The sequence below is a fragment of the Dysidea avara genome, chromosome 1 (genome assembly GCF_963678975.1).
Source record: "Dysidea avara chromosome 1, odDysAvar1.4, whole genome shotgun sequence".
Classification (NCBI taxonomy): domain Eukaryota; kingdom Metazoa; phylum Porifera; class Demospongiae; order Dictyoceratida; family Dysideidae; genus Dysidea; species Dysidea avara.
The window spans coordinates 4,361,644-4,381,913 of NC_089272.1; the positions used below are offsets into that span (position 1 = coordinate 4,361,644).

Genomic DNA, 20,270 nt, shown 5'->3' on the forward strand with positions numbered 1-20,270 from the left:
TTTGTACGGTCTGCAAACCTTTCCTGGGTATATGCATATCTGCATGCTGTATTATCACTATGTGGCATATTAAGCCACAGAGCCACCACAACTTTACAATATATCCACTTCATAATGATTTCTTCAAAATTTGATGCTAAACTACCCTACTAATTGTTGTTCAAACTTAGTAATTGATTGTAGTAAGTGATAATGTGGTCATATTTGTTGATGTGATATGATTAAGAGATGGACCGTATTATCCTAATTATTTTGTTGTGTTAGATATGTACCCCATACTGGCAGAGCATAATTCAAGTGAGACATGACCAGTGACACTAGCAATTAAAAGCATTATCAGGGAGAGCAAACTTGTTGTATGATATGAGATATAGACAGTTTGACATCTTCATTCACAGGGGCGGATATGGGGGTGGGGGGGGAGCAAAGAGGGATCTTGACCCCCTCTCCAAAAAATTTTAGTATACCAAGATCGAGATACTCTAATAGAGCAGTCACTCTAATAAAGCAGTCACAGTATTAGAGCAAGGTATGTAAGGATTTTTATGTACTATAAATAAGTAGTTGGTGAGGTGGGCAGCTATTGTCAGCTGGTGTGAATTTTTTCTTTTGGTCTCACATTACCAAACCAGACAATGTGTAGTGCCTCAGTTCATTTTGACCCCCCTTTCCATAAGTCTGGATACGCCCCTGATTCATGCAATGGGTACTTGATCATTTCAAGTCAGCTGACCATCAAACACTAATCTGAGATACTTATGTTTGTTAGCTTGCTGTAAAGTAGTGTGAATAATCCCAATGTCAGGTAGAAAAGGTTGTTGAGTAGTGTTAAACCAGATAACACAAGATTTGTCAAGCTAGCAATTCACTAATGACAATTGATAGTTTAGAGTAGCAGCAACTTCTGAAGGAGAAGGCTCGGAACAAAGTAAAGTAGTATCATCTGCATACTGTAATAGGCTTTGTGAATATGATGGCAGATGGAAGCATGTTCATATAGCCAGTGTTGAGTAAATACACTTCTAAGTTTAATGATGTCTTTGTACACTATGTGGCGTATACCGTATAATTATTTATTTCGGGCACATGCACCTTTAGTAATGGTACAATTTGGTTATTGTAACTAGCTATAGCACACCTTGGTCGTGTAAGTTTTTATATTTCGTGTACAGTTTCAGATATGAAGTGTTAATATTGTAACTGTTACTTTCTATATTGTTCTACTGTGCTTTGTACATAGTTGTTTGCTCTTGGCTAAAAGTATTTAGTTGCTTTATTTTGAGCTGGTATTAAATTCCAACAGAATATGAGTTGTCTCTGCAATTAGCATTTGAAGCATCATGGCTAAAACAGTTGTCTCATTAACTACCCTACTTTGAAAATATAATGTCAAATGGCGCACCCTATGGGGTATTGTGAAACAGCTCATGCACTGGAAGATGATGAAAGGTTTGCAAAGTTTATGGAAAGAAGAGATCATGTTGTACTATATATAGCAGTGATTGTGTTAACCTTCATTGCTTTAGTTGCAGAATAAAAAGATTCAATTGTTGTTTGGAAGAAATTGTCAGACCAGTTTCAGAAAAAGGCTTGTAACTTGAACTGTGGCATAGCTCTACTCTCTTTATGTAAGGGAAGGAGGATCTGTACAATTATTAAGGCATTAAAGGATTTACTGAAATATTTGATGCCCTAGTATGAGATCCTGTTTCTAAAGAAGATTATGTAGTACTAATCTTCCGGATTCATTTGATGTGTTGGTTGTTGCCCTAGAAGCAAATCAACTAGTGCCAAAGATGGAAAGTGTTACAGAGCGCCTGTTTGCATGAAGAACACAAACTGAAGGATAAAAAGGGAGATCACTAGCATCATGTACACTCAAAATATAATTTATTCACAAGACTTTGGACTCAGCATCATTAAATTTTAATGTGGAAAGCCAGGAAATCATTGAAGACTTTGTTGCCAAAATATTAAAAACCTGATTATGGCGATAAGTGTAACACTGCTGAGTCAGTGCAACAGGGTAGCCAATTAAGACTTGTAGGTACATAATGAACATTTCACATCATACTGAATGGGCCACCTCCACAAATTGACAGCAGATCAGAAGCACAGCTTAAAACAGGAAAGATATGACCAGGAAAAAAACCTGCCAGAAGCCTATTCCAAGCCCTACAAGAGCTTTTCGGTTTAGCAGAGCCACTGAACTTGGATTGGACACAGAGTATAGGTGGTCTTCACATTGAGACTTAGTGTAACATGTCAGCTAACGTTTATGATACATACAGGGAACGAGCAGATGGTAAGCTGCTTCTGAGTATTAGCTGGTATGGAGTATTCATTATAATAGTCATGCCCAACTATCACAAATGGGCTGACTACATCCCAGGGGCTAATAAAAAGAGGCTAGCTGCAACCAAAAAGCTAGTCGTAAATGACTTAGACTACTTGTAAATGATGATTGGGCTATTGCTAGTTGTACCACAGAAAAGTATTAACTCAAATAGCTATACCTTCACTTTGTGTTGTACATCATAACTCACTACAGGGACTTGACTAAAAGTACCAATCTTGAGATAGCCATGCATTTTCAAAAATTTTCCGTTTTGTGATGGATCAAATTGCATTAAATTCCAACTAGCTGTAGCTATAGCTAGTTTATAATTTTCTTTCTTACAGTCCACTATAAATAAAGTTGCTGAGGTTTGCATGTACTCTATTAATGTGTAGTTCTGACTTTTTAAGTTTTGCCCCTTCAGCTTGCTATATGTTTTCTTAAAATTACTTCCAGGCAAAGCTTTCAGATTCAATCTTGACATTTCAAAAATTTCCCTGCCACAGATCCCACTAGTAAAACAGAATTCCCTATCAGTTTTCCTCTTTACTGGCACACAAGCTCTTTCTCTTTACTTTAGGCCGTGCAAAGTTAATGCTATGTTTCTGGTCCTACCAATTCCCCAAAATTGACCAGGTGACCAGGCTTGTTTTTTTTTTGCAATTTTTTGGTGTGGTATACTTCATTTGACATAACAGTACATGGAATTATAGGGGAAAACAAGGTTGACATGTAAAGTTAGTGTATCTTTATAAGAAAAAAGCTAGTGTTTACAAGACATGAACCTTTCAACAGATATAAAATATTATAAATTATTGTATGGTGATTGTGCAATTCATTCTGCAAAAAAATGACCAGGAAGGAAACCAGAAACATGTAATTAACTTTTCATGGCCTTAACTGTTTGAAACAATCTCGACAATATACAGTTCAAAAAGTACTTTTACCCTTCTCCCCATCCCAGTCTCAGGTAAGGGCTAGTTGTAAATAAAAGGAAGAAAATCCATCCCTCCTGGAGGAAGACTGAGTGTGGCCCCAACTAGACATTGGGTGACCTGCAGTTCGATTCCTGGGGTTGGAGGGATTTTTTTCCTTACTTTGGCCCCTTTTCTGTTACACCTTTCCAGCTACTGTATAAGTCATTAAGTCTAAGTCCTTGAAACTAGGTTAGGTAATCCTAAGGCTGCAGCACATGTTGTTGTAGACCTTCAGTGCTGGTCACTGTAAAGTGTTAATAATAATAAAAATAGCTACTGCTACACCTCTGGCCTAAAATTCATCCAGAAACAAGACAATAAACAATAGCAAATATATTTTAAGGAAGCCACACCTGATCAAAGATATCAACTTAATTGAAGTAATCCATGCAGTGATGTGCAACTTACAATGATTACTTTAATGACTTATTATAACACCTGTGAAGATCTTAACTATAATTTATATGTACATCCTTGAGTCTCAACATTAGCTACGTAAGTAACTATCAGTATAATATTATGTGTGTGTGTGTGTGTGTGTTTGTGTGTGTGTGTGTGCGTGCATGCATGCATGTGTGCGTGTATGTGTGTGTGTGTGTACAGTCGAGTCTATTTGTTTTTAAAAATATGCGTGTGTGTGTATACGGTCAAGTCTATTTGTTTTTGTTTGTTTTAATATGCATGCCAATACATATATGGGGGCATGGCCCCAGGAAATATTGTAAAATAGGCCCTCTGTGATTGAATCTGAGAGTGATTTTAGCAGCTTATTAGCTAGAATACTGTTAAATATTACGTAGCTTGACTTTTGTATAGGATGACTGCTCTATTAGAGTATCTCGATCTAGAGTCATTTATTAGTATCCAGAGGATCTATCAAGAGGTTGAGGGAATTCCACCCTTCCCCCAGGAAATTAATAAGAGTTTAGACTTTCAAAATTAAATCTGAGAATGATTTCAGCAGTCATAATTATTAAATTTGGTGACTACTCTATATATATTTTTTTTATGATATGATGTGATGTGTATATACAGAATTCACTGGAAATTCAGCTAGATAATTATAGTTATGTAGCTATACAATTAGTTCAATGACAGGATTATTTTAGATGGATTAAGCCCTACCATAATCTCTTTGACAGGAGCTAGCTACATAATTATACAGTGCCCCTTCTCCTCTGCATGTTGTAGTTTGTGAGTCTATTTATTATCCTACTAAGGACTCGCAAGAAGGTTTCTACAAGTCTATGTGTAGCAGGGAGTCAGAAACATGTTACTTAATTGAACTCTGAAGAGCACAGAAAAAAATCCTATATAGACCAGGTGGTGACTTGATCCACATACAACTTGCAGTCTATAATGTAAGCAAGTACCAGAGGAGTCACACATACTTCATTGTCTTGTAAACTAATTTAAGACCATAATAATTATATTAATTGATTTCATAAGTGCTTCTACACAACCAAACTTATTTTGAGGTTAAAAATAAGAACTGATTATTGAGGCTTAGTCCTAAAGCTATTTTTGCACTTATTTCAAGGGTCCACTGTAATGAAGTGGTCTTATTACAGAGATGATTTTATAGTCAGATGGAAATTTTACTGATTTTATAAAGAACATAATGTCAGCTAAATCGTGAACATACATAAGTGGAAGAAGTTTCAGTCTCAAAAGCCTTTCTTTGTAGTTACTGGTGTAGTCATTAAGAATATATCTGGTTTCCCTCCTTTGCACTCTTTCTAATAGCTCTACATCAGATAGTAAATAGGACTTCTAAGCAAGAACAATTAATTGCCACAATCTGTGCTCTGTATCAGCTTTATCCATCAGACAATGTAATACATCATTAAAATACTGTACCACATACTGTACTGTGACCATCACAGTGGATAGTGGCACTACTCGGTGTGTTGAATGTTATCATACATTGAAGGTAAAATAATTTTATCATATTGTATGGTAGTCATGGCGATACCTGCAAGAACTGGGACCACCATTACTGTATGCTATCGAGCTGTGGTGTTCCACTAGTTACTGAATGAATGGGGATGGCTGCCCAGGTTCCTGGCATACCATATGTTAGGCCAATTCGAATCCAGCAACCAGAAGGAAGATACATCATTTTATAAAGACATGATACAATTTGACAAGATGCAAAAAGAAAGTGTCAAGACTATACTTTTTACCATTAAATTTTCTGTTTGGATCATAAACAGTAAAAATGCAGTAACATACATACAAAGAAATGACATACTCATCATGAAATATGTGTCCATCTTGTTTTGTGACGTCATTTCAGATAAGGTCCAACAATGCAATTATGGGTATAGTTAGAGAAAAGGTTTGATTAGTCAATGCTGCTGCTGTATGTAACAAATTGTAGTGTTTCCAAGTACAGTATTAGGAAGACAGGCATAGCTAGAATAGTAACCCTAGCAAAAATATGGTATATAGTAACCATAGCAACACACCTTGTATTGTGTTGCCATCAACACCATTGTTCACTATAATTATGAATAATAGTATCAAGAGTCCATAATAAGTCTCTTATTATGGACTCTTGATAGATTGTACCAGCAAATATTGTCTTAAAACCTATAGATTAATACTACTGAGTTTGTATTCACACCCCTTACTCATATTTTGTTAATATAATAATCATGCCAATCTACTGACCCTGGGATTTTCATTTGAGCTAATCACAGTTTTAACTATAGACCTAGACACTGTGGTTGTGCAGTAATCACTACTTGACCATGACTAGATTTTGTGTTGCCATGTTCAAGCGTCAATCGGATGGCTGCAGGTTCAAGCCTGCCCAAGGTCCAGTCTTGGAAATTTTTTCTTCTTACTCCTACTTTTCAAACATACTTTATTAAGTTGATTTAGACATCTTAGGCAAGGCCTTCTGGTATACAGGCTCTGCCTTTACCAGTTACCATCAATCATAATCATAATGTTCTGCTCTACCGGACCACAACTCGGTAGGAGGATGGATCATGTGCTGTACAAATCCAAACTTGTAAGTTGGTATAATTCAATAATAATTTTAATAATCTCAATAAAGCAAGAATCATAATCACACAAAAATGATTCTACAAGCAATCACACTGTTCAAACAATAAGGTTAAAAACACGTACACGTCGCATTTAAATTTTAAGTAGTACAGTTAGTGGTTTGTGGTCCAAACAGACACTCTGTTTCTTTCAACCTAATGCATAATAACATCACTACTGAATAACAGGCCACAATTTGTGTTTTTAACTGTATGGCAGCATTGTTTCATTAATGTTTAAACATGGTTAAAAGCTTGGGTAATAACTTGTGGTGTGCATACCTGTAAGCTGTCAGATAAATAATTATGCTGATTAAGTTTTCACTAGAGAGACTGGATTTTAAAAGATTTTAACTTACAACTTTGGATTTGCAGTTCATTTGCACCCACGTGATCCATTCTCCTACCGAGTTGTGGTAGAGCAGTAGGAGGTTAACATGGCAACGCAAAAATCTATACTTGTAGGTATGTACTATTATTCACAGTGAACAACGATGTTGCTAATGGCAACATAATACAAGGTGTGTTGCTATGGGTACTACCATTTTGTTGCTGGGGTTATTGCCCTATGCCTGTCCTGCATGGAAACACAATTATTAGTATATCACAAAAGAACAAAGTACAAAGAACAACAAAAACGCAATACGTGTGACAAGTTTAAAGCTTCTGATGACTGCAATAGTACTCCATAATTGAACACATGGTCCTTTCATTTAACAAACCACTTGTTAATAAAGTAATCTTAACAAGGAATGCTGATTTACTGAGTATGACACGTACATGAAACACCCTGTGTGATCTGTGCACATGAAGGCCCTGAGCTGTAAGGGATTCTACACTTTTACCATTTAAATACTTTGTAATGGCTTGACAAGCTAACGACGTGTGTAGAGCCCCAACCAATTCACCAATTTTTTCATATAATAAAGATCCATGAATCTTAGGTTTCAAGCACACCATTTGGTGGGCAACCTGGACCCTTCCACTGTGTTGGCTGGTTTTGTCATCATCGTCAGATGTTTCTTCATCTTGGTGGTCTGATTCCTTGTGGGCTGAAAGGATGCCTACTTTATGTATTATTACGTCAGGAGCCCCTTGGAACACTAAAAAGTCACTGTTGATTTCAGGAGGAAGAATATGGAACCAACTGTTACATACAGATCTGTTTCTCAAATCCACTGTATATCTACACTCTATGCCATTTCTATTCAGCCCAAACACTAATCTCCTAGTCCATTCGTCCTCTGTTAGAGGATCCAAGCTCTCAATATCTGGAATACTTTGCTGTAATTGGTACAAAAGATCTGAGTTATTTGTAAGTGGTATCTTGTGTTGCAGCATCATATAATCATAAACATAGGGCAGGTATGCCTCATGTTTATACTCGTGCCCACCTTTGTAGCAGGGTCCTAAAAGTTCCTTCATCTGCTCTATCTTGCTGAAGGTTCCAACATACTTCATTGTCATGCTCGAATACGTACGATGTCCATTATGTACATAATAATAGAGATTTGAGTTAGTTTTGTAGAAACTACCATCTGGCACATCTTCCTCCCAAATCTTATTAAGGTCGTTTTGAATATCCACACATTTCTTCTGGTTCTTTAAGGCTTTATTCTTCCATTTTATTATGGAAACGGCTTCATTATCACTTATCTGCACATTAAATTCAATGATGATGGTCCCAACATACACGAACTAAAACAATAAACACACACATTTATGTTGCAATATTTATTTTAAATGGCAAGTTGAAGGGACAAGGACTCCAACACAAGTCGAAGGTCTAAAGTACGAATTATGGAATGGGACAAGAATTCTGACATCACCAGGAAATCATAAGCATCTAGTGTCACGATATGCCAATTACGAACTCCTGATATTACCATAGAACTACTTTAATACACCTATCTTTACGTGCGTGCTTACTTTATACGAGGGCTCAATCCGTGCTCTTTTTTCTGGTTGGCTAGAATACTCATCTCCAGACATTCCTCTCACTTAATGGTGATCAACGCTAAAGCGGGTATAACAGTACAACAACAAAACGTAAAGGCGGTTATAGTCTCGCGTGGCCAGACCACTTTAATTAGTGCAGGGGCGGTTGAAGATATTAAACACACAAGTTACCAGAACATAGGCAGGTTGCTAGGTTCTTTTCCCTACCCAATACACGGAAAAAAGCGGTCTAGCCACGCGAGACTAAGGCCACACCAAGTCAAACCTTAGTTTCTGGTCACCCGCCCGCATGGTAAACCTGGAACCCTAGTTTATGAGGACTATTATTAATACTACAGGTGCTTAAGTGCATGTGACCCAGCAAGACACTTATTTTTTACTGCAAAAGATTGAGATACTCTAATAGAGCAGTCAGGGATTCCAATAGAGCAGTCACACTACCCTTAACTCTAATATTAGGTATATATGCCACACTAATAAAATGTTTCTAACTATAGCTAGTTTTGCCCTTGATTATATAGCTGTTCAGATTATAACTGTTACTAATGCTTCTGTAACCAAAGTAATTTCAGTAGCATTAACTACTAGTCCATGCAGATGGGCCATAGCTTTAACTTTATAATTCAAATGTAGTCCTCTAATGATTAGTCTAGTAACTTCAAATTCTTTATCACTGAACACTGCAGGGGTATGGAAAGCCGGCAACATTCGGTGAGCTTAAACTTAAACTTTTCCATAACTAAAATTAGATTGGCAAGTAGAAACCCTTATAGTTTAAACATTCCCAGATGATCACTAAAAAACACTAGTCTGGAGCACTCAATGACTCAAAACTTTGACAGTTACTTTTCTCAAGGTTTGCTGAATAGAAGGCTGGAAACACATAGCTAGTGGGCTAAGACTTCACATTTGAATGAAGAATTTCTGATGTGAAAATAGAAGTTAAATTTCATTTTGGATCATGATCATTTGAACAACTTAGCTATAAGTCATAGTAATACTTTCCTGACATAGCTAATGAGACATTTATTTCACTTGGAAAGCATAAGTAGCTACATGAGCAAAACATTTCCTATAGTATATTCTATAAATAAATAAATAAATATACTTAAATGCTATACATCAGTGTATAGCTAGCCATGATCCATCAACAACTTTCCTAGTGCATTGTTTGCCGAAGCACAACTACTTATGTTGTTGGTTAAGTTTGACTAACAACAAAATCAACATGAATTTGCTAAATTGAGCAAATAATAATACCATACAGTATATTGTCACAGTAGAGTCTACATAGTCCTGAAGTCCTGATCATCCGCCCGCCCGCATCCATTTGTAGGCTTGGGAGTGACCAGAAACTAAGGTATGACTTGGAGTGGCCTAACCGAGTAGTCACAGAATAGGGTTCGCGCCCTTTATTTACACAATATACGCGCCATTATCTATGAGAACAACACACAGTACCATATACACACTCAACACATACAATACCACATCGCTCAACAACACACAGAGGTATAAACTGCTTACTTGCTGTTTGATGATGCAATTCTACTTCCTATTAGCGCACATAAAGTAGATAATAACAATAACAACAACATCATATATGCGCGTTAGATATGACGACAGCATGACTGATTTAAGTGCCACTAGTGGCACTAGTTCGAATTAAAGATTTATTATCCCTGAAATTGATGCGCTTAAGCTTGTTAAGAGAGGACAATCTTTCGTAACGAGACTGGTAAGCTGTTTGTACTTTCCCAATAAACTTTTTCAGTTAACAAGTAAGCCTGTATACGTAGTTTCTTGTGTGATTCTGGCACTTGCTTGTGACACACTCACACACAAAATGTTGTAACTGGTGTACTGCACTGCTTTAGGTGTGCAATTGAAACTATATTTCATGGGAATTGACGGGTAAGGATGTGATTGAATGTTGACCGTGTTTTGACCGACCTACCTTTAGGTGTGGTCAAATGGGACCAGACACCTTATGGACTGGGTTGATTATATTTTACTGGTGTGTCCAATGGGAAACCCAGCTCAGTATAGCCAGCTGTTGGGACCTGGTCACCTAGTCAACTGGGAAAGTAATCCACCCAGCTGTAACATCTGGGGAAGCAAATGCCCAACTGTCCTTCAGTGGTATTGAAGCTGTTGTGGAACTTAGGATTCCGTGGCTGATTTACTAGTCTAATCCCAGGAGGATTTACCCGTACAAGATTCAAGTGCATGATTTTTTTTGTTTAAACTTACGATGTTTGGAATAGCCGTTCTTCCTTGCCATACAGCGCATACAGTACACGACATGTATGCAAGTGTGTACAGATATATGCACATGCATACATGTGTGCGTGCTTGGGCATGCGTACATGTGTGTATGTGGGTGTGTGGTGTGTGAGAGAGAGAGTGTGTGTGTGTGTGTGTGTGTGTGTGTGTGTGTGTGTGTGTGTGTGTGTGTGTGTGTGTGTGTGTGTGTGTGTGTGTACGTGTGTCGTGGAGCTTAGTACCAACTTGAAAAATTTTATTATGTGTTAGTGTAAGTGTGATGTGCATGGCAGTAAAGGGTCGTATAATGGTTCACCTATGGGCTAGAGCCCCTCCACCTTAAAGTTGGGATATTCTAATAGAGTAGTCATATTAAAATTGAGAAATACATTATTGTTATTATATCATCTCTACAAGTACAGAACAGCTATGCTATGGTGATGTGGCATCGCAAGAAGGCCAAACTTGATGGACAATATTACACTTCACCTCGAGTATCACTGAACAGGTACAGCATGTGTCATAATCATGGTGGAACAATGTAATAATAGTGTCCTTGGTAATGGGTAATCCCTGGGGTTTAGTGACATGCTTGTTCAGACTGTCCATCTTATAGGCGGTGGAGCTGACTAATGAGTGAGGGGGCCAACTTGGGTGCTGAAAGTTTTTGAAAGTACAGAAAACAGTCATGCATGTTATTTTAGGGGTCTGGGGGCCATGATAATTTTGAATTTTAGAAGCTCTGGGATTGTATTTTAGGTTATTTCACTATGTTGTTACTGAAAAAATTGAGTAACTACTTACAGTGTCAAAGAGACATAAAAATTGACTGTTCTATTATTAGAGTAAGAGACTGTTCTATTAGAGTATCTCGATCTTGTGCTACAAACATTGGGCCCCCCTGGCCTCCCTGTCTCCACCGCCTTACTGATTACCGATTATATTTACTGATTATATATATGTATATATATATATATATATTTAAAATAAAACTAGGTACATTCTGTTAAATCTCAAGGGCAGGGGGAATACAATAGTCCACTCAGAGATGTGTCAAGGTTTAGGTTTAGAATAGTACATTGTGGAACCTTAGTAAATCTGTAGCAGCTGGTGAGTGGTAATGGTAGCTATTTTAGTGCTACTGCCAACCACTGTGGGGAAATTCCTGTCTTACTTTAAGTCTTACCCTTTCTCCTGTGTGTGGAACATTCTAACAAAACATCTATGCTGTAAGAAGTTTGATTTTAATAGGGTAATATCACTCGCTTCCTGCGTAGTGAAGTGATAATGGGGGAGTATGTAATGACCGGTGTTCTCAGAATGTGTTTGTACGTATGTGTGTATAGTGTGTTAATGCATGTATGAGGATTTACACTTGTTCGTTTTCTGGTTGTATGTGTAATAAGTGTGCGTGTGTATGTGCGTGCGTGAGTGTGAGTGAGTGAATGAGTGAGTGCGTATAGCTAAGCTAAATGTGTAAATTTATGATACTTTCAGTGTTAGTTTTTTTGTCTAGGCTTTAATGATTAGTATCAACATCGGCAGATGATCTTAGTAGAAGCACTGTATTGGAAATATTGGTAAAGAGTGGTATCGGTACACCTCTAGAATTGGTAAGGATGTAATCCAATGTTGTTTAAATTTAACTGCATGGTCTATTTTTAGGTATGGAATGTGAGAAACACAAGTGCCACTAATACTGTATTTAACGGGACCACAAAGTGCACTATATGAATGCATGGGTAAGAATGTGATTATCGAAATATAGTATAACTATATATTGTTACTGGTATATCTTTAGAGTGATGTATGAGATACAAGAAGCACATAGGAATGAGAAACTCATTGAGATCCTATAAACATTTTAATTAATGCTTACAGTATATTCATTTTGTTTTGATTGAACGAAAGGGCTAATGTGGGCTCTTGGGTTGTATACCCAATTGATTACTTGCTTCTTATGCAAGTCAGGACAAAGCAGAGAAAAGCAATTAGGCTGTTATCGAATGATGCTTATCAATTGTAAGTGGAACATTATATTTTAAAACTTAGGTACTGATTAGAATGCATTTAAGGCAATAAAATGGACTTGATCCTGCCCAATAAACCTTCATAAAGGCTAACTAGTTTCTTTAGCTGATATATTGCAGTATAAACCCTTATATAGAGTAATACTGTAGAGCACTATGTGAACAGGAACCCACATTACCTAAAGAAAACTGCAGATTGATACTCTCTAATAGAACAGTCACTATATGTAAATACTCTAACAGAACATTCATTGATTTATTATATTACATACAAGAGCATGGATATATTATGGCTGCTGTATTACAGGATATAATGTCTATTTCACATCTTGACTTGTTATTTTTTAAATAATTTCAAAATCACTACAGTGTTGTATAAATGCTACAAACAACTATTAATGTCTACATGCATTGGAATGATAATTTAATCTCACAATTAATACCTGCATGCTTGTATTATAGAATGACACAACTAATTTTTTTATATTATATCACTGCAGTAAATATTCTAATAGAACAATCACCATGTGCTCTAATAGAGCAGTCATTACTAAATTACTCTAATAGAACAATCAATACCTTGATATCCATGAATGGCAATGCAAAGCAAACTTTGACCAATGCCAATGTACTTGCCATTATAATACTAAGCTTGTGTGACATTTATGAGCTCATGTTCAAGACAATCCCATGCATGTGTGAGTGACTATATAGTTATATAATATGAGCCCAGCTGCAGTATACGCATCACTTGAGATAATGTATATTAAAAATAATAAAGTTCATGTCATGTATCCTCAATTATAAATATCCACACATGCATGCATATGGTATGGTATGTATATCATATCATGTATGCTAGGTATGTAACTCTTGCATGCATGCATGTGCAAGCAATTATAAACATGCATACATGCTTGTGCTATCTGTTATATATGCATGCATGGGTATATAGCCTCAGTATATGCATGGAAAAGTATATACTCTATTAAAGCAATCAGCTATTAAGGGTATGTATTACATACCACTCATGCCAAAGATATACCACTCATCAATATTCATGTGCAAACTATTAGATATTAGACATGCATTCATGCATGCTTGTGGTATCATGCTATGCATGGGTGTGTTGTTTAAGTTCGGAAAAGTACAACTATATATATGCTGAAATATTTCATACCCTCGTAAAGTGTGTTATACACTCCAACTGTGATATGTCAGCGTGACATACCATTGGTATGACCCACTAAAGGTGTGAAATGCATACTTTCACGCGTGTAATGCATACTTCGTTTTTAACAGTGAATACATTTAAGTAGATTTAATCATTGCGACATACAGATTCTTTCTAGTCTCCAAATAATAACTGTCTTTAGATATGCAGCAAAGTAATTTAAAAGATTTATAATTATAAGCTTTAGAAGACAGTAATGTTTTGAACATACAATCACCATGATAAACTATCGGAAAATAGATACCAAGATCTTTACAGTTATCAGAGCAAGGAATGACATTTCTGCTGATAGTGTACAGTACATTAAATCTAATCAAAAACAGCCAAGCTGTAAAAAAAGGTGCGGCCCCCAGAAAGGCCATCGTGAAAAAAGATGTGAAATCCAAGGTGGCGGCCAAGAAATGGCTGTGATGGTAGGTTAATGGTTAAATTTTAATAACAACAATTCAGGTGAATTTTGTGCTGCTTGGTCTTGGCACCAAATTCACCTGAAATGTCGTTATTAAAATTTAACCATTAACCTACCATTTCTTGGCCGCCACCTTGGATTTCACATCTTTTTTCACCATGGCCTTTCTGGGGGCCAAACCTTTTTTTACAGCTTGGCTGTTTTTGATTAGATATCACTTCTTTTTGTATTTGTATACTGCAAAGCCAGCCTATGCCTGGCTTTGGGGCTTTTTTAACCCATGTGTTTTTTTTCTTTACCACAGGAAGAAGAAAAGAACTTAAAGAAGATTATTAATACTTCAATTATTTTTGATTTTATTAGTAATTATACAAATTATATACATATATTGATTACATGCCCATTATTCCCCACAGGATATTTTTTTGCAGCTGATCACTCTACTGGGTGACTTGAAATGTAGCTGAACTATATACAGGATGGTTTCTTTTTGTAGCTGAACTCTCTACAAGGTTACCTCTTCTAGTTGGTCTTTCTACAGGGTGATTTGTTTCTACCTGAACTCTCTACAGGTGATTTGTTTGCAGCTAAACTCTCTACATGGTGGTTTCTTTGTACCTGAACTCTCTACATGATGGTTTCTTTGTAGCTGAACTCTCTATAAGGTGACTTTGTCTAGCTGAACTCTCTACAGGGTGATTTATTTGTAGCTGAACTCTCTACAGGGTGATTTGTTTGCAGTTGAACTCTCTACATGATGGTTTCTTTGTAGCTGAACTCTCTACAAGATAACTTCTTCTCTACAGGGTGGTTTGTTTGAGGCTGAACTCTCTACATGGCAGTTTCTTTGTAGCTGAACTCTCTACAGAGTGGTTTGTTTGCAGCTGAACTCTCTACATGATGGTTTCTTTGTAACTGATCATGAACACTCTACAAGGTGACTTCTTCTAGCTGATCTTTCTACAGGGTGAATTGTTTGCAGCTGAACTATCTACAAGGTAACTTCTTCTAGCTGATCTCTCTACAGGGTGATTTGTTTGTAGCTGAACTCTCTACAGGTGATTTATTTGCAGCTGAACTCTTTATGTGGTGGTTTCTTTGTAGCTGAACTCTCTACAAGGTGACCTCTTCTAGCTGATCTTTCTACTGGGTGATTTGTTTGTAACTGAATTTTCTACAGGGTGATTTGTTTGCAGCTGAACTCTCTACATGGTGGTTTCTTTGTTGCTGAACTCTCTACAAGGTGAATTCTTCTACCTGATCTCTCTACAGGGTAATTTGTTTGTAACTGAACTCTGTACAAGGTGCGTTTTTGTAGGTGATCTCTCTGCAGGTTGATTTGTTTGTAGCTGAACTCAATAAAGGGTGATTTGCTTGTAGCTGAACTCCTTACATTGTGTCTAGTTTCTAGCTGATCTCTCTACAAGGTGATTTGTTTGTAGCTGATCTCTCTACAAGTTGATTTGTGTGTAGCTGATCTTTCTGCAGGTTGATTTTTTAGCCGATCTCACTACAGGGTAATTTGTTTGTAGCTGAACTCTCTACAGGGCGATTTGCTTGTAGCTGAACTCCTTACTTTGTGTCTAGTTTCTAGCTGATGTCTTTACAGGGTGGTTTTTTTTAGCTGAACTCTCTAAGGTTGATTTGTTTGTAGCTGATGTCTCTTCAGGGTGATTTGTTTGTAGCTGATCTTTCTATACACGGTACTTTGTTTATAGCTGACCTCTCTTCAGGGTGATTTGTTTCTAGCTGATCGCTCTACAGGGTGATTTGCTTGTAGTTGAACTTCTAAGAGATGATGATTTCAAATAAGTTGGGTGTGAAAACTTTGTGCAGCAAAAATTAAATTTTGGTAAACTTATATCATACATATTCTTCCATTGTTTCAGCCTGCTACAATCTTATACTGATGAACACTTTTACTCCGACTTTACTTTACCAAAGTATCAATGATTAAGCTTGTTTGCTAGTTTTATCTTCCTGATCTGGCTTGTGCTTGGTTGCAAGTTGCCCTTAAAATGCCCTCAACTTGAGCTAGCTGTTCCACCTGTATAGAGTTTGTTGTTTCTCGGGTGGGAATTCCAGTGTTTTGTGATACAGATTAATCACTTTTGTGCATGTGTGGTCATTTCATTGAACTTTTTAAGGATTACCTGTTTGAATGGGGCCATGGTTCACTGCATATACATAAGCATAACATGCTTTGTGACCTTATCTATTATACACTATTAGAGGACAATTCAGATGTGCTAGGGAAAATATATATATATATATTTGTTAATGTACAAACTCAATCATGAGTATATTCGTACATATGTAGTTAGCTACTTATTTACAAATTTATATAATTATTAAATAAATCAAGAGATGGAGCTTGGATAATATGATCATCTAGTTGGTTCCATAATTTTATTGTAAAAGGAAAGAAGGAGTTCTTATAAGCATCTACCCTTGTTGGCAACTGCAGAAATCTTTGATGGTGACCTCTAGTTGTGGTGTTGCTTGGTCTAAACTGTTGGTGCACATTAATATCTACCATGTCATTAATTATTTTATACATTAGTGAGGCTCTCAAATAATATTATTTCTTCGCTTCTCCAATGTGTGCCATTGTAAACTGTTCAACATTTCTGTCACACTAGCTGTTCTATTATAGTTATTCATCACAAACCTTGCTGCTCTTCTCTGTACCATTTCTAATTTATAGATGTTATGTTCATGGTATGGGGACCACACTGTACTGGCATATTCTAGAATGGGGCGAACAAATGTATTATAGCAGTAGCATTTAACTGTTGCAGGACACTTTGCTAGATTCCGTTGTAAAAGACTTCTTACTGAGTTTACTTTTGCAGTGATCATGTTAACATGTTGTGTCCATTTAAGATTTTTGTCGATAATGACACCCAGATACTTTGTATGACTTACTGATGGTATTAAGGTATTAGATAGGTAATAGGATGATTGAACATAATTCATTTAATTGGTAATTCTCAAAAATTCAATCTTTGAAGGATTAAATGACATCTGCCAAACATCAGCCCATTGTGATAAAGTATCCAAATCATTCTGAAGGGCTACCACATCTTGTTCAGAATGAATACTTCTGTAGAGTAAAGTATCATCTGCATACAACCGAATTTTTGATGAAATATTGTGTGCAATATCGTTAATGTAACATAGAAACAAGAGTGGTCCCAACACTGACCCCTGTGGCACTCCTGAAGTTACTTTACACAGTTGGCTATATTCACCATTCACAACAACTTGTTGGGATCTGTTCGTCAGAAAGCTTTTAATCCGTCTTAATATATTTCCACAAATACTATAGTGACTAAGTTTGCTGCAGAGTCTGTTTATAGGTACGGTATCAAAGGCTTTGGACATATCTAAGAAAATTGCATCAATTTGTCCTGATATAGGTTGAGAGTAGTGGTAAAGTCATCAATTATTTCAATTAACTGGGTTTCACAAGATCTTCTGGATCTAAAGCCATGTTGTTGGTCAGCAAGAACATTGTGTTTATTTAAATGAGAGTAGATATTTGAAGATATTATATGTTCTAGGGTTTTGCACACAACACTGGTAAGAGAAATTGTGTCTATAATTTGCTGGTAAACAGCGATCCCCTCTCTTAAAAAACAGGTACCACAAAAGCTTTCCTCCAATCATCAGGGATAATTCCTTGTTCTAAGGATCCTTGGAATAATATTGTAAGACAAGGTGCTAGTTCTGAAGAGAATTCTTTCAAAAATCTGGTTGGAATATTGTTAGGGCCACCAGCCTTTTGAGCATCCAAGTTAGACAGTAATTGTGTCATGCCTTCAACATTAACTTCAATACAGTCCATATCTGGAAAAGGTGGGCCTGGTACTTCTGGTGTTACTGAAGTATCTTCTATTGTAAACACAGACTTGAATTGATCATTAAGAGCATTAGCCTTATCTGTATCATCTGTAATTGTGTTCCCTTCAACTGTCAGGGTTGTGATTCCAGTAGTATCTTTACGACAATTTTTAATGAAAGACCAAAACTTTTTGTTGTTCACTCTAGGGTCAGATATTCTTGACACATAATTGTAGTATGCTCTGCGGCATTCATGCTGAGATAACTTTTTTATGTTTTTGTAGTTGGGTAGAACGGGCTTTATTATATAACCTTTTCTTTTGCCTACAGATACGTTTGGTTCTGGTGGTGACCCATGGTTGATTGAATCTAGAACTAGGATAATTATGTGTAAGGCACAAGCTCCATACAATCCATACACATTGCTTTGAAGTCATTCCATTTATTTATGAGATTTGGCCTGTTTGTAGCAAGAGTGTTATTTCCCCTAGTGGGAAAGGATACCATTTGTGAGATACCTGAATCACAGAACAGTTCCAGTACTAAGTTACAAAAAGACACAGGGTAATTATTTCCATTATGTGAATTTGTAAGCCAGTCAATGTTAGGGAGATTTATGTCTCCTCCAATCCAAATAATTGCCCCAGGGAAGTCAGTTATTATATCCTGTATAAGATTACACAATGACTGAAGATATGCAGCATCACTATTTGGTGGTCTATACACAGCCAGTACTATAAGTAGGTGATGATTTAGCTGGAGTTTGCAAGCAATTGCTTCAACATTGGTTGTAAGAGTTAAGCTTTCCCAATTGTACATCTTACTACATGCCAGAAAGACACCACCATAACCATCATTTCTGTCTCGTCGGAATGCTTCGAAGTGTTGTGGTGCAAATATCTCAGATGATGAATTGGTAGGATTTAGCCATGATTCTGTGCCAACTATTATATTCATGAATAAGATTATCTAGAACAGCCTTCTTTCTGGAGATGCTTTGACAGTTTGTGATTACTATACTTTAAGTGGGGAATTATTAATTTCGGGGGGTTGATTATTATTATTGTACAAGTTACAATGATTTACTGGATTAGAGTTTAATGAAGTTAGTCAATTGTCTGAGTTATTTTGTGTCCATAGTAGAGGAGCTATTTGCCTGGGTGTTAGCTGCCTGTGGTTGTGTTGCTCCTGAGAGCTAGGGATAAACTCTGAGTTTACTACATTTCCATGCAACTTTCCTTTGAGAAGCAATTTGTTGCTAACAATTTTGATGTCTTTTCTATTTTGCCCAGCTTGTATCAATCTCCATCTCTCTTTCATCAATATCGTATCCGCAACTCTCTCTTCTGGTGAAGGATCTGGTTTTATGGTTAGGCCTTTAGGAAGATTCTTTTTGGCACTCAGAAGGTTAGAAACATCATAAGATCTGTTCAGCTTAACCAAGATAGGACAAGGACGATTGGCTGATTCATTATACTTTCCAAGTCTGAAACTGTAGAATCTGCTGCTTAAACATGCAGGTGATGCGTTTCATCCAGACTTTTGCAATGGTCAACCAACATAATTATTGTTTCAGACGTTTCAGGATGAGTACTCCGATCCATTCTGGAACCCTGACACATTCATCCACCACTTCTGGTTTTGTAGCTCAAGAGGGAGAATTAGAAAAAATACTTGACACACAAAAATCTTGTGAAGTGGTAGGTTAGTTTTACCTTTAGTGGCAGACAGTTTTGGTGTTTGGACACCTTCTAGCATAGAGATCCTTTATTCCAATTCTCAGACATCCATTGTTCAAAATAGTGATTCTACAGGCTATCCTTTTTTTTTCTACAGTGCCAAAATTATATTACATTTATTAGGCTCTTTACCTCATCACGGGGCTATATACATGCTAGGTTTGAGAGGATGATGATATTGTCAAATAGATTTGCCCTCATGTTACTGGTGATCGATTTGACTGTCCAGTTTTTGTTGGTGCTCATGAACAGGATTTGCATGAGGCTTGAAGGCAACAAGAAACTACACATTTCAATACTTATGACTTCACAATGAGGTCTACTATTTGTGTCTAACATACAGGTGATGTTTCTAGTACTGATGTAGTGATCACTTTTTTACCCAATAGGTTTTCCTCACTTGTTTTATATAGAGGA

The 20,270-nt window shown here is 36.7% G+C and overlaps 2 protein-coding genes across 2 annotated transcripts in view; one reads left to right on the top strand and one right to left on the bottom strand.

Moving 5' to 3' along the window:
* Positions 1-20,270, top strand: part of LOC136253921 (jerky protein homolog-like) — a 151,598-nt gene that overhangs the window by 32,886 nt on the left and 98,442 nt on the right. The window lies entirely within an intron of this gene.
* On the bottom strand, positions 4,974-9,981 carry LOC136253912 (uncharacterized). The gene is made up of 3 exons (XM_066046574.1): positions 9,858-9,981; positions 8,301-8,388; positions 4,974-8,069 (listed from the first exon to the last, which is right to left on the bottom strand). Exons 2-3 carry the CDS (start codon positions 8,361-8,363, stop codon positions 7,029-7,031), a joined length of 1,104 nt encoding a protein of 367 aa, XP_065902646.1. The 5' UTR covers positions 8,364-8,388; positions 9,858-9,981; the 3' UTR covers positions 4,974-7,028.

Coding starts and splice junctions, on each gene's coding strand:
- LOC136253912 (XM_066046574.1), bottom strand. CDS start 8,363: ATGTCTGGAGATGAGTATTCTAGCCAACCAGAAAAAAGAGCACGGATT. Junction 8,070..8,300: donor GGATTGAGCCCTCGTATAAA/GTAAGCACGCAC, acceptor TTATTGTTTTAG/TTCGTGTATGTTGGGACCAT.